Genomic DNA, 13,229 nt, shown 5'->3' on the forward strand with positions numbered 1-13,229 from the left:
ATACACATACATACATACATATATATATACATACACATACATACATACATATATATATACATACACATACATACATACATATATATATATACATACACATACATACATACATATATATATATACATACACATACATACATACATATATATATACATACACATACATACATATATATACATACACATACATACATACATATATATACACATACATACATATATATATATATATATACACATACATACATATATATATATATATATACACATACATACATATATATACACATACATACATATATATACACATACATACATATATATACACATACATATATATATATATACACATACATATATATATATACACATACATATATATATATATACACATACATATATATATATACACATACATATATATACACATACATATATATATATACACATACATATATATATATACACATACATATATATATATACACATACATATATATATATATACACATACATATATATATATATACACATACATATATATATATATACACATACATATATATATATATACACATACATATATATATATATACACATACATATATATATATATACACATACATATATATATATATACACATACATATATATATATATACACATACATATATATATATATACACATACATATATATATATATACACATACATATATATATATATACACATACATATATATATATATACACATACATATATATATATATACACATACATATATATATATATACACATACATATATATATATATATATATATATATATATATATATATATATATATATATATATATATATATATATATATATATATATATAAAATAATAAACAGGTATGAATAAATTAAAGCAAATATGTTTGGTTTTTTTCCCTCCTTATTTTAGTTTGTAAATTATTCTTTCTTCCAGCTCCAGGTGTATAAAACCCCGTTTTGCAGAAGGTTCCGTGAGCCCGACCAGCTGCCAGCGCACGTTTTCCCTCCATCTGAGCAGCGACTCGTTGGTTTCTCTCGTTTCAGATCTTTCCTGCAGGACGCCGCATGTTTTCTGAACCACTGACTCACAACTTGTTCGGCGTGAGGACGCTTCCTCACAGCGTTTCCTCTCAGTTAGTCTGAATCCTACATTCCGGGTTTGTTCTCTTCCATCACGCAGACGGTCATGTGACCTGTGATGACTCACTCTTGGTGGCTTTGAAGTGCGACCTGGCGACAGTGTTCTTCACCACGTTGGGTGTTACGGTGCTCATCTTCCACTTCAGGAGTCGTCTTTGCTCCACAGGCAGCATCTCCACTGCAAGGTGTTGAGAAACGGGATTATTTTCTGTGAATCGTTTCTCCTGCAGACAGTGAACGCCTCCGTCTGACCGACCGACCGAGGGCGAACGCCTCCGTCCGACCGACCGACCGACGGCGTACGCCTCCGTCCGTCCGAACGACCGACGGCGTACGCCTCCGTCTGACCGACCGACCGAGGGCGAACGCCTCCGTCCGACCGACCGACCGAGGGCGAACGCCTCCGTCCGACCGACGGCGTACGCCTCCGTCCGACCGACGGCGTACGCCTCCGTCCGACCGACGCCTCCGTCCGTCCGAACGCCTCTGTCCGACCGACCGACCGACTCCGTCCGACGGCGTACGCCTCCGTCCGACCGACGTTGAACGCCTCCGTCCGACGGCGTACGCCTCCGTCCGACCGACCGACCGACGGCGTACGCCTCCGTCCGACCGACCGACCGACTCCGTCCGACGGCGTACGCCTCCGTCCGACCGACCGACCGACGGCGTACGCCTCCGTCCGACCGACCGACCGACGGCGTACGCCTCCGTCCGACCGACCGACCGACGTCGAACGCCTCCGTCCGACGGCGTACGCCTCCGTCCGACCGACCGACCGACCGACGGCGTACGCCTCCGTCCGACCGACGGCGTACGCCTCCGTCCGACCGACGGCGTACGCCTCCGTCCGACCGACGTCGAACGCCTCCGTCCGACGGCGTACGCCTCTGTCCGACCGACCGACCGACTCCGTCCGACGGCGTACGCCTCCGTCCGACCGACCGACCGACGGCGTACGCCTCCGTCCGACCGACCAACTCCGTCCGACGGCGTACGCCTGCGTACGCCGTCGGACGGAGGCGTACGCCGTCGGCCTCCGTCCGACTGACCGACGGCGTACGCCTCCGTCCGACCGACGGCGTACACCTCCGTCCGACCGACGGCGTACGCCTCCGTCCGACCGACCGACGGCGTACGCCTCCGTCCGACCGACGGCGAACGCCTCCGTCCGACCGACGGCGAACGCCTCCGTCCGACCGACCGACCGACGGCGAACGCCTCCGTCCGACAGCTACACCGAGGTACCAGGACGCGATAAAAACAACTCAGACAACATGCCAGATCACAGTGTTGCTACACAATGCCAAGGAGGAAAGACACCAGACAAATGGAAAGACTTTTCCTGAGCGGGAAAAGAAGAAGGAGGCTTCTGACCTTTCTCGTTGGCGGTGCTGAAGTAAAGGGTTGCTGGGAAGAGTGGGAACAAACTGGGAACCAGCGCCGGTTTCTCTTCTCGATCATCCTCCAGAACCATCGGCTCCTCGATACTGAAGGACACAAAGTCAGAGCAGCAGGTCGTGACATCAGTGTGGGTCTGAGCCAATCGCGGCGTGAGAAAAGCCGGAGAGGTCGGAGTGAGTGGCGGGAACTGCCCGCTTCCATCAGCTCCGATCAGATCTGTTCTGATCAGCTCAGATCGATCGGCTCGGACCAGCTCGGCTCGGCTCGGCTCGGACCGGCTCGGCTCGGCTCGGACCAGCTCGGCTCGGCTCGGACCGGCTCGGCTCGGCTCGGCTCGGCTCGGCTCGGACCAGCTCGGCTCGGCTCGGCTCGGACCAGCTCGGCTCGGACCAGCTCGGCTCGGACCAGTTCGGCTCGGCTCGGACCAGCTCGGCTCGGACCAGTTCGGCTCGGCTCGGACCAGCTCGGCTCGGACCAGCTCGGCTCGGACCAGTTCGGCTCGGCTCGGACCAGTTCGGCTCGGCTCGGACCGGCTCGGCTCGGACCAGCTCGGCTCGGACCAGTTCGGCTCGGCTCGGACCAGTTCGGCTCGGCTCGGACCAGCTTGCAGTAATTAAAGCAGCTAATTGCAACTTGACAGGATTAAAAGGTAAAGCGGCTGCAGTTTCACTGACCCGTAATTACCAGAAAGCAGATCTCCGCCAGCCCTCGGATCTGTAACCCGAGTCGACATGAAGCCTGCAACGGGACGCCGGTGAGGAGAGGACGACTTCCGCAGCGGCTGGAAGTCTCATCCGACCCAATTTAACCCAACGGAAAGTAAAAACTCACATGACAGTCATGGAGGAAGAGGAGATTCCCAAATCTTCTTCAGTGGATGGAATGATTCCTCTGTGCTTCGCAGCCTGATCGGTGCGGTGTGTTCAAGGGCTTCTGGAGGTGTGTGAACTACACGGCTCGGGGGACAATAGCGGCCCCTTTCCGGGTGGTTTTAGCAGAGAATCAGCTGCCAGTCTTTGGTGGGAGGTTCTACAGATGAGGCCATGACAGCAGCCAACAAAGCTGCAGACCTTTCCACTACGCTCTGCTGCTTTCTGACTCCTAACAATACCCCACACAGAATGCCGGAGAGAACACGGGGCGTGAGCCTCGGCTGTTAGACCAGGTTTTACACGCCGATCGGCTCGGACTGCTCGTCCCAGTTTCTCACATTCAGAAACAAACTGGGTTCTTACCATGAACATGTCTGATGGGATGGGCTGGGAGATCTGCTTTACGACAGATCTGTCCAACAGAGACACAGTTGTCCATTTGTCTCCTCCTGACAGCGACTGAAAGCCCAGGCTACCGTCTGTAGCTCCTGAGATGTTACATGGGTTGGAAGGTGGGGAAACAATTTCCTCATCCATAAAGAAACGGCCTCAAATTTTAACAGTTTATTCACTCCTGAGGTTTCTACAGAGGTTTCTGCATCAACATGTTTCTGTGTTAGATTAAGTTCACCTAGAGAACGTAAACTTCATCTACTCCCAAAGATAAACCACATTACTGTCAATAAATATTGCAGTAAAAAGCCTGGAATAGGTCAAGTCATCCTTGAAACCAGTCAAATTATCCAAGTAAAGAGTCAAGTCATCCTAGAAACGAGTCAAGTAATCCTAGGAACGAGTCAAGTAATGCTAGAAACGAGTCAAGTAATCCTAGGAACGAGTCAAGTAATCCTAGAAACGAGTCAAGTAATCCTAGAAACGAGTCAAGTAATCCTAGAAACGAGTCAAGTAATCCTAGAAACGAGTCAAGTAATCCTAGGAACGAGTCAAGTAATCCTAGGAACGAGTCAAGTAATCCTAGGAACGAGTCAAGTAATCCTAGGAACGAGTCAAGTAATCCTAGCAACGAGTCAAGTAATCCTAGGAACGAGTCAAGTAATCCTAGGAACGAGTCAAGTAATCCTAGAAACGAGTCAAGTAATCCTAGAAACGAGTCAAGTAATCCTAGAAACGAGTCAAGTAATCCTAGAAACGAGTCAAGTAATCCTAGCAACGAGTCAAGTAATCCTAGCAACGAGTCAAGTAATCCTAGGAACGAGTCAAGTAATCCTAGGAACGAGTCAAGTAATCCTAGAAACGAGTCAAGTAATCCTAAAAACGAGTCAAGTAATCCTAGGAACGAGTCAAGTAATCCTAGGAACGAGTCAAGTAATCCCAAAAACGAGTCAAGTAATCCCAGGAACGAGTCAAGTAAACCTTGGAACGAGTCAAGTAAACCTTGGAACGAGTCAAGTAATCCTAGAAACGAGTCAAGTAATCCTAGGAACGAGTCAAGTAATCCTAGAAACGAGTCAAGTAATCCTAGGAACGAGTCAAGTAATCCTAGGAACGAATCAACTAATCCTAGGAACGAGTCAAGTAAACCTTGGAACGAGTCAAGTAAACCTTGGAACGAGTCAAGTAAACCTAGGAACAAGTCAAGTAAACCTAGGAACGAGTCAAGTAATCCCAAGAACGAGTCAAGTAATCCCAAGAACGAGTCAAGTAAACCTTGGAACGAGTCAAGTAAACCTTGGAACGAGTCAAGTAAACCTAGGAACAAGTCAAGTAATCCCAAGAACGAGTCAAGTAATCCCAAGAACGAGTCAAGTAAACCTTGGAACGAGTCAAGTAAACCTTGGAACGAGTCAAGTAAACCTAGGAACAAGTCAAGTAATCCCAAGAACGAGTCAAGTAATCCCAAGAACGAGTCAAGTAATCCCAAGAACGAGTCAAGTAATCCCAAGAACGAGTCAAGTAATCCTAGGAACGAGTCAAGTAAACCTTGGAACGAGTCAAGTAAACCTTGGAACGAGTCAAGTAATCCTAGGAACAAGTCAAGTAATCCCAAGAACGAGTCAAGTAATCCTAGGAACGAGTCAAGTAATCCCAAGAACGAGTCAAGTAATCCTAGGAACGAGTCAAGTAAACCTTGGAACGAGTCAAGTAAACCTTGGAACGAGTCAAGTAAACCTTGGAACGAGTCAAGTAATCCTAGGAACAAGTCAAGTAATCCCAAGAACGAGTCAAGTAATCCTAGTAACGAGTCAAGTAATCCTAAAAACGAGTTAAGTAATCCCAGGAATAAGTCAAGTAATCCTAGGACTGAGTAATCCGGAAGCTGTACTTCACTACGTTACTTTCCATCCCGTCACATCATCTGGACATCAAGACGCCGATTGTTTCCATCTAGTAGCATTGATCTTGATCGATTGAAATCAGGCCAGAAGAAGGGAAAATTGAGTGAAAAGATCAGACAAAAGTCAGAGTCGGGGTGACTTTTACTGGCTGGGCAGATCTAAGAGAAGAGGCAGGACGAAGACTGTACTGGAGGAGACGCCATCGGGACCCGGGAGACAGTTGCTCGCTAAGCTGCCACTAACAGAAACAAATTGAGTGTTACCTGGACAGCAGCGGGATGGACGCTGTGGACGACGTGGATGCTGTAGAAGACGAGGACGACGTGGCGATGATGGAGGACGAGTCCGAGTCATCTGAAAGCAGGAAAATATCGTCAGACTGATGGAGCAGGAAAGTCTGAGCAGACGTGGCGGACTTACCGTCGTCACTGCAGGCGTCCTCCAGCTCAGCAGGACGTCCGTCCTCAACGCCGTCCACCTGCATCACGCAGTCCACCCTGAAGACAAGCAACCAAGAGATGAGGGAGGGGGTGGAGCCAAGCGAAGACTGAAAAACTGTTCCTCACCCCGACAGCCGAGCCTCTCCAAGTCCATCCGCCGGTAATGGCGAGGAGGAGGAGGAGGACAGGGACGGGGAGGAAGGTTGTCCCTGCCTGGTGAGGTGGATGGCTGAAATCTGATTGGTCACCGAGCCCACCAGGGCTCCAGCAGGGTACGACGCCACATCTGCAACACAGAACGCATCATCACACGTCCACGCCGCAACCCTTCATTGGTCTTCATTGCTGATGGAAACATGGCGACATTAACTGGTCGACTCGCTGGTTTCAAACCAACAACGTCGTCGTCAAGCAAATCCTGCTGCCATGTTTTTATTTTCCACGCCGTCTGAGAGTGGGAAATAACTCAACTCATCAAAAATAAACAAAAAGCTCCAACAATAAATATGAACAATGAAAATAAACCGGAAATTTTTTTTTTTTTTAAAAGTCAATTAAAAATAATAAAAATGTGACCATGAAATATTGGCAATATAATAAAAATATGAACAAAATAAAATTGAAAAAGTAAAAATCAAACCAAACCACAAAATAAGAAAATATGATCCCCAGTCTGCACCCCAGGCAGACTGGGGTGGTGGGGGACCGGAGGGTGTGTTCCAATTACAGGGGAAATCACACTCCTCAGCCTCCCTGGTAAGGTCTATTCAGGGGTCCTGGGGAGGAGGGTCCGCCGGAACAGTGGACCAGCTCTATACCCTCTCTGGGGTCCTGGAGGGGGCATGGGAGTTTGCCCAACCAGTCTACATGTGTTTTGTGGACCTGGAGAAGGAGTTTGACCGTGTCCCCCGGGGGCTCCTGTGGGGGGTACTCCGGGAGTATGGGGTACCGGACCCCCTTGTAAGGGCTGTCCGGTCCCTGTACGACAGGTGTCAGAGCTTGGTCCGCATTGCCGGTAGTAAGTCGGATTCGTTTCCGGTGAGGGTTGGACTCCGCCAAGGCTGCCCTTTATCACCGATTCTGTTCATAACTTATATGGACAGAATTTCTAGGCGCAGCCGAGGTGTTGAGGGGATCCGACTTGGTGGCCTCAGGATTGGGTCCCTGCTTTTTGCGGATGACGTGGTCCTGTTGGGTTCATCTGGTCGTGATCTCCAGCTCTCACTTGAGCGATTCGCGGCCGAGTGTGAAGCGGCTGGGATGAGAATCAGCACCTCCAAATCTGAGACCATGGTCCTCAGCCGGAATAGGGTGGATTGCCCTCTCCAGGTCGGGAGTCAGGTCCTGCCTCAAGTGGAGGAGTTTAAATATCTCGGGGTCTTGTTCACGAGTGAGGGAAGGATGGAGCGTGAGATCGACAGACGGATCGGTGCGGCGTCTGCAGTAATGCGGACTCTGCGCCGGTCTGTCGTGGTGAAGAAGGAGCTGAGCCAGAAGGCGAAGCTCTCCATTTACCAGTCGATCTACGTTCCTACCCTCACCTATGGTCATGAGCTGTGGGTCGTGACCGAAAGAAGGAGATCTCGTATACAGGCGGCTGAAATGAGTTTCCTCCGCAGGGTGGCCGGGCTCTCCCTTAGAGATAGGGTGAGGAGCTCGGTCATCCGGGAGGAGATCAGAGTAGAGCCGCTGCTCCTCCGCATCGAGAGGAACCAGTTGAGGTGGCTCGGGCATCTGGTCAGGATGCCTCCTGGACCTCCCTGGTGAGGTGTTCCAGGCACGTCCCTCTGGGAGGAGACCCCGGGGAAGACCCAGGACACGCTGGAGGGATTATATCTCTCGGCTGGCCTGGGAACGCCTCGGGATCCCCCCGCAGAGTTGGCAAATGTGGCTGGGGAGAGGGAAGTCTGGGCTTCCCTGTTTAAGCTTGTTCCATCCTCTACGAGAAGCAAGAACTGACTTCTTGTTCTCGAGGCTGCAAGAACAAGAAAAAACGTCTTGTTCGTCAGGTCCATACATCCTCCAGGAGAAGCAGGTCTGCAGCGGGGAGGGATCACTGCGGGGGGCGACGTCTGCTTTTATGTGCAATGAATCTGGTTGTTATCTCCACCGAGGAGGTTGTTTTTCCCGGCATAATTTTGCTCAAGATAACTTAAAACGTTACGGACGGATTTTTATAAAAATTAATAAAATTATACTATTTCAAGCATTGTTGCAAATGTAAAAATGAAAAACTAAAATTCCGGTGGTGATCCGGATCACGTTTGGTTTCAGTAATTTTTTTAAAGGGTTCTTTAACATCGTGCTTGGCGGAGGTTTCCGCTCTCCGCGTGCTTTTCTGCGGGGCGGGTCGTGCACGCTGGTCCGAGTGTTTTCATAGTACTTTCTCACCACCTCGATCAGCTGTTTTATCAAAACAATCCGTTTTACCTGCAGCAGTAAAAACACCAAGGCAGCATCTCCGCTTCCTGCTTTTTAACCACGCCCACCTCAAATGTCCGACCAATTACACGATACTTATCGCAGCCCTGCAAGGTAAAAGTTCTGCAGCCCGATGTGTCAAGAACTGTCTTCAAATGCGTCCGTGAGAACAAAATGATGTCATTTTCTTCTCGGAGCCTCAAGAACAAGAAGAAAGTTCTGGCTTCTGGTGGAGGATGGAACAGGCTTTAGGGTGCTGACCCCGCGACCCGAACACGGATAAGCAGCAGAAGATGGATAAATAAAAATATCATAAACACGACAAAATAATAATAAAACAACTAAAAATAATGAATAAATAAAAACATTTCATGTTATTGATCGTCTCCTCGCTTCTTGCTGTCGTCACCGAGGGAACCAATCACCTGCGAGGACGTCAGGCTGCGCAGACAGACTGTCTCCTCGGCACGCCGGCCTTCTCTGAGGACCTGGACCGACCGCGGCGCGCCCGTCTACATCATTCACGCTGGGAGCTGCAGCCAGGACGGCGGGAGGACCGCCTCTCACCAGCAGCCCGTTGGTTACCATGGTGACGGCGTAGCTGCGTTTGGGTGGCGCCTTGGCGGAGCGGCTCTTCCTCGCGCCGTTGATTCGTCTCCGTGTACTTCTCTTCTCAGCTTTGGTGGTGTGATGGCTGCCGCCGGTTGTCCCTGACGACGGAGGTTTACCAAGGCGAGGCACGGGCGGCGAGGAGGAGGAGTCTACCGCTGCAGGCTGAGGAGACAAAACAGATGGACAGATGAAGACCTGCACCTCCATTCCACCTCGTCCAGGTCACAGAGGGGTCGCAGCCAACCCCCTGTTACCGGGACAACGCCTAACTATCACGTGTCATGGCGTTCCAGTCTCACCGTCAGCTGGTCGCCGTGCTGCAGCCGTCCTCTCACGAGCGTCCCCCGCCGGCCCAGAGGAAGACTCCTCACAGAGGAACCGTTTCCAGGAGATGAGTGGACAGACGCCGCCGCCAGGCGTCTGCCAGCCTGCTGCAGACTCGAAGGAGGCGATGCCTGGCGGGGGCGGGTCTTCTGGCTCTGGTTGGGGTTTACGTCCCCGCCGTCCCACCCCGTCCCTGCAGGACAGGCAGCAGAAGGCCAAAGGTTGGTTTGATTCTCACACCTGGGCGGCCGGAGGGAAGCCAGGTTGAAAGGCACTTCGGAGGCTGAGCGCGTGTCGTCAGGTGTGCAGCTGGGGGCGGAGCCTTCAGAGGTGGAGGCCAGGACCCCGCCCCCACCCCAGCAGGAGGGCGACTGGTTGGTTGGCATGGCAACGCCAGCAACACAAAGCACAAGTTAATCTGAATAAATCCTGAGCAGAAACACTCATAACGGCCAGCATCACGGCGTGGCGCCTGGGCCGAAGGTCAGCAGGCCGCCGCCATCATCATCATCGTCGTCCTCTGGTCCTCATGAAGGGTCACAAGATCTTCAAGTTGTCCACGTTCAGCCCTGAAACTGAAAAAGGATCAGAGTCAGAGAAGGCAGCCTGCTGTAGGGGAGGAATGAACCAATCAGCTTATTTATTAGTACTGATCAATAAGCTGAAGCTGCAGACTTAAAACCACTTATTTCCTCCCGGTTACCCCCCAGAACCCTGGACTCTGGAGGACCCAGAGCCCTGGACCCAGAACCCTGGACGGACTCTGGAGGACCCAGAACCCTGGAAGATCCAGAATCCTGGACGGGCTCTGGAGGATCCAGAACCCTGGAAGATCCAGAACCCTGGACTCTGGAGGACCCAGAGCCCTGGACCCAGAACCCTGGACGGACTCTGGAGGACCCAGAACCCTGGAAGATCCAGAACCCTGGACGGACTCTGGAGGACCCAGAACCCTGGAAGATCCAGAATCCTGGACGGGCTCTGGAGGATCCAGAACCCTGGAAGATCCAGAACCCTGGACTCTGGAGGACCCAGAGCCCTGGACCCAGAACCCTGGACGGACTCTGGAGGACCCAGAACCCTGGAAGATCCAGAACCCTGGACGGACTCTGGAGGACCCAGAACCCTGGAAGATCCAGAATCCTGGACGGGCTCTGGAGGATCCAGAACCCTGGACGGACTCTGGAGGACCCAGAACCCTGGAAGATCCAGAATCCTGGACGGGCTCTAGACCTTCTGCTGCCTCGGTAACGCGGCTAACCGAGCCAGAGACAGAACTTGGGCGAACCAAATCAGGACCATGGGTCCAGATCCTGCATGAAACCGATCCAGATCTCCGGGTCCTGGTGGTCCCGCTCCAGCTGTCCCGGGAGCGCGCGCAGTCTCACGTGGACACCTCTAGCTTACCTGCCGCTCCTGATTCCTGTTTTCCGGAATCACGACACAAACTGTGACCAGGCGGGCTTTTCTTTTCAACACGTTACTCATCCTTCTGTTACCGCCTAACCAGTTAGTGACCACCTCAGGCCGGCTTAACCAGCTAGTTAACCAGCTTAACCAGCGGCTGTTTACCGCTTCAGAAGGGTTAGCTTAGCCTACAGCCTCACTTCTACGCGAACCGGGAGTTTAAAACACGCTATGTTCACCGGAAGTCCAAACAATTAAACATCAGTTAAAACCCTTTCTTACCAACTTCATGTCCTGCTGTGTTCCCTGCGCGATGTTTTGTTGAACTGACGGGCGGTTAGTCGGTAGTTACACTGCCGGGACGGGCTAAAGAGAGACCGAGTGGCACATCGTCTACAAAGATCGTCTATGGAGGCACCTTTTCTTCTTCTCTCTTTTTCAGATTTGTTGAACGTGCAACACCGCCACCAACTGGCTAATGCGGGAATAGCTTTTTCACCAAATAAGACTAAATAAAATTAGTAAAATAAAATGAAATAAAATATTTAATATTTGAAAATTAAATGTGGCACAAAATTAAATCTACTTAACTGAGCTACTAAATACAGCAGCAAAAGCAAAACAAGTAGAACTATAATCTTGTGATACGGCTGAAAACACACCACCATCTCGAACAGTCGCGCTCAAGTGTTTTAATCATTTTCCCAATAAAGAAAATTTTCATTAAAACAACCTGAAAAGAGAAACGATGAAATAAAGTTTGTTACATTTCAGGAAAAGTGACACTGCTTTGGAACTGTGGTGGAAAAGAATAATCAAAACAAAACTGAAGCGTCCGAGACACTGTCGAGTCTTTCGTTGATGAGCAGCCAGAACACCTGCCGACAGGTGCAGAACTCCATCTGAGGTACAGAAACATCTGCTGCAGGGTTGTTCAACTAGATATTAGTGTTCGGCTCCCTTCATGATCGTTTTATTAAATATTTCTGGTGAACCACAATTCAAAAGCAACGTCAGGATTTTCTTTTGATTTTTATTGAACATTTTTTTGGCCTCTTTCAGCTCATTTCAGAGACAGGGTGTTTATTTAACGGCAGGCTGCTGACACACCTGAGCACGTCTCGGTGTTATAAGTGGAAACGCCGTTGTGTGTCATCATAGATGACTGAAGCAGAGACTCATCTGACCCCTCAGGTCATCCTCCTCCATCCACCTCACGGTTCTCCCCGCCGTCTCAGCACCGTGCGGAGGAGAGCATCAGCCACTCAGCTCCTCATCTCAGGAATTCTCTCCCGCCAGAAAACTGACTTCATCTCTTTAAATCCGGCGTGTTTAAGATCATTACTCTGCCTCACGGTTTTATGTCTGTACTTTATTACTGTTCACTATTTTTCCTTTTTCTAGCAGTTTTGACTTTACAGTGACCTTGTGACCTGAAAGGCACTTTGAAATAATAATAAATAAATAAATAACATACATTTATGATTGCAGGGAAGCTCCTTTTCATCCCCAAAAGGAAAAATAACAGAAGGTCGAGGTTAAAATGATAAGAGAAGAAATAAAAACAGAATCTGAACACTAAGTTCATCTCATGACGTTGCGAAGTGAAGAGTGTGACGTCATAGAGAGCGTGCGTGACGTTGCACGCCGTCCAGACGCTGCATCGTTTTATTAAAATAAACTGTGATGTAAAAGTTGTGAGAAGTAACGTACCTCCTTGTTCCACCAGCAGGAGGCGCCACAAGGCCTAAACCTCCACTTTGTCCCTTTCCTGTTCCAGTTTTACCTCCTTCTTCATCCCTTCTTTTTATCTTTCCTTCCTTTCCTCACGTTCCCTCTTCCTCCTTTTAAACTTGCTAATGGGTGTCATTTATCTTCTCTTCCTCTCATTCCTCTTTTACTTCCTCCATCTTTCCTACTTCAAACATTTTCACATCTCTTCCTCCCATCTTCCATCCTTCCATCTATTTCCTCTTTTTCCCTTCGTCTATCTCGACTCCATCACTAATTTCTTTCCTCTTTTTTCGTTGAAGCAGCTCCATTTTTCTTTAAATTGTTTCCTTTTCCTCTTTTCCACAACTTCACATTCATCACCTTTCTTCTTTTTCTTCTCACCAGTTTGTCATTTTCTTTCCAGCTTCGCACTTCATCCTGTCTTTTTTCTCCTCTGTTCTTCACTTCTTTACTCCCATTTCATCATCGTTTATCCTCTCCATCCTTTCCTTCCCCCTCGGGCATGTCACAGCTCGCAGACCGGAGGAAGAGAGAGAGAGAGA

The 13,229-nt window shown here is 49.4% G+C and overlaps 1 protein-coding gene across 2 annotated transcripts in view; it reads right to left on the bottom strand.

Moving 5' to 3' along the window:
• Positions 1-11,333, bottom strand: part of ttll4 (tubulin tyrosine ligase-like family, member 4) — a 19,486-nt gene extending 8,153 nt beyond the window's left edge. For both annotated transcript variants that reach the window (XM_079254513.1, XM_079254512.1), the window contains exons 1-8: positions 11,236-11,333; positions 9,522-10,121; positions 9,036-9,384; positions 6,316-6,475; positions 6,170-6,246; positions 6,013-6,103; positions 2,554-2,666; positions 1,244-1,354 (exon numbers count right to left, since the gene is read on the bottom strand). In XM_079254513.1, the coding sequence (XP_079110639.1) occupies positions 1,244-1,354; positions 2,554-2,666; positions 6,013-6,103; positions 6,170-6,246; positions 6,316-6,475; positions 9,036-9,384; positions 9,522-9,932 (1,312 nt within the window). In that variant the 5' untranslated portion in view covers positions 9,933-10,121; positions 11,236-11,333. The remainder of the gene's footprint in view (positions 1-1,243; positions 1,355-2,553; positions 2,667-6,012; positions 6,104-6,169; positions 6,247-6,315; positions 6,476-9,035; positions 9,385-9,521; positions 10,122-11,235) is intronic.
• Positions 11,334-13,229: the final 1,896 nt, after the last annotated feature.

This window comes from Telmatherina bonti (assembly GCF_933228915.1).
Source record: "Telmatherina bonti genome assembly, chromosome: 15".
Classification (NCBI taxonomy): Eukaryota; Metazoa; Chordata; class Actinopteri; order Atheriniformes; family Telmatherinidae; genus Telmatherina; species Telmatherina bonti.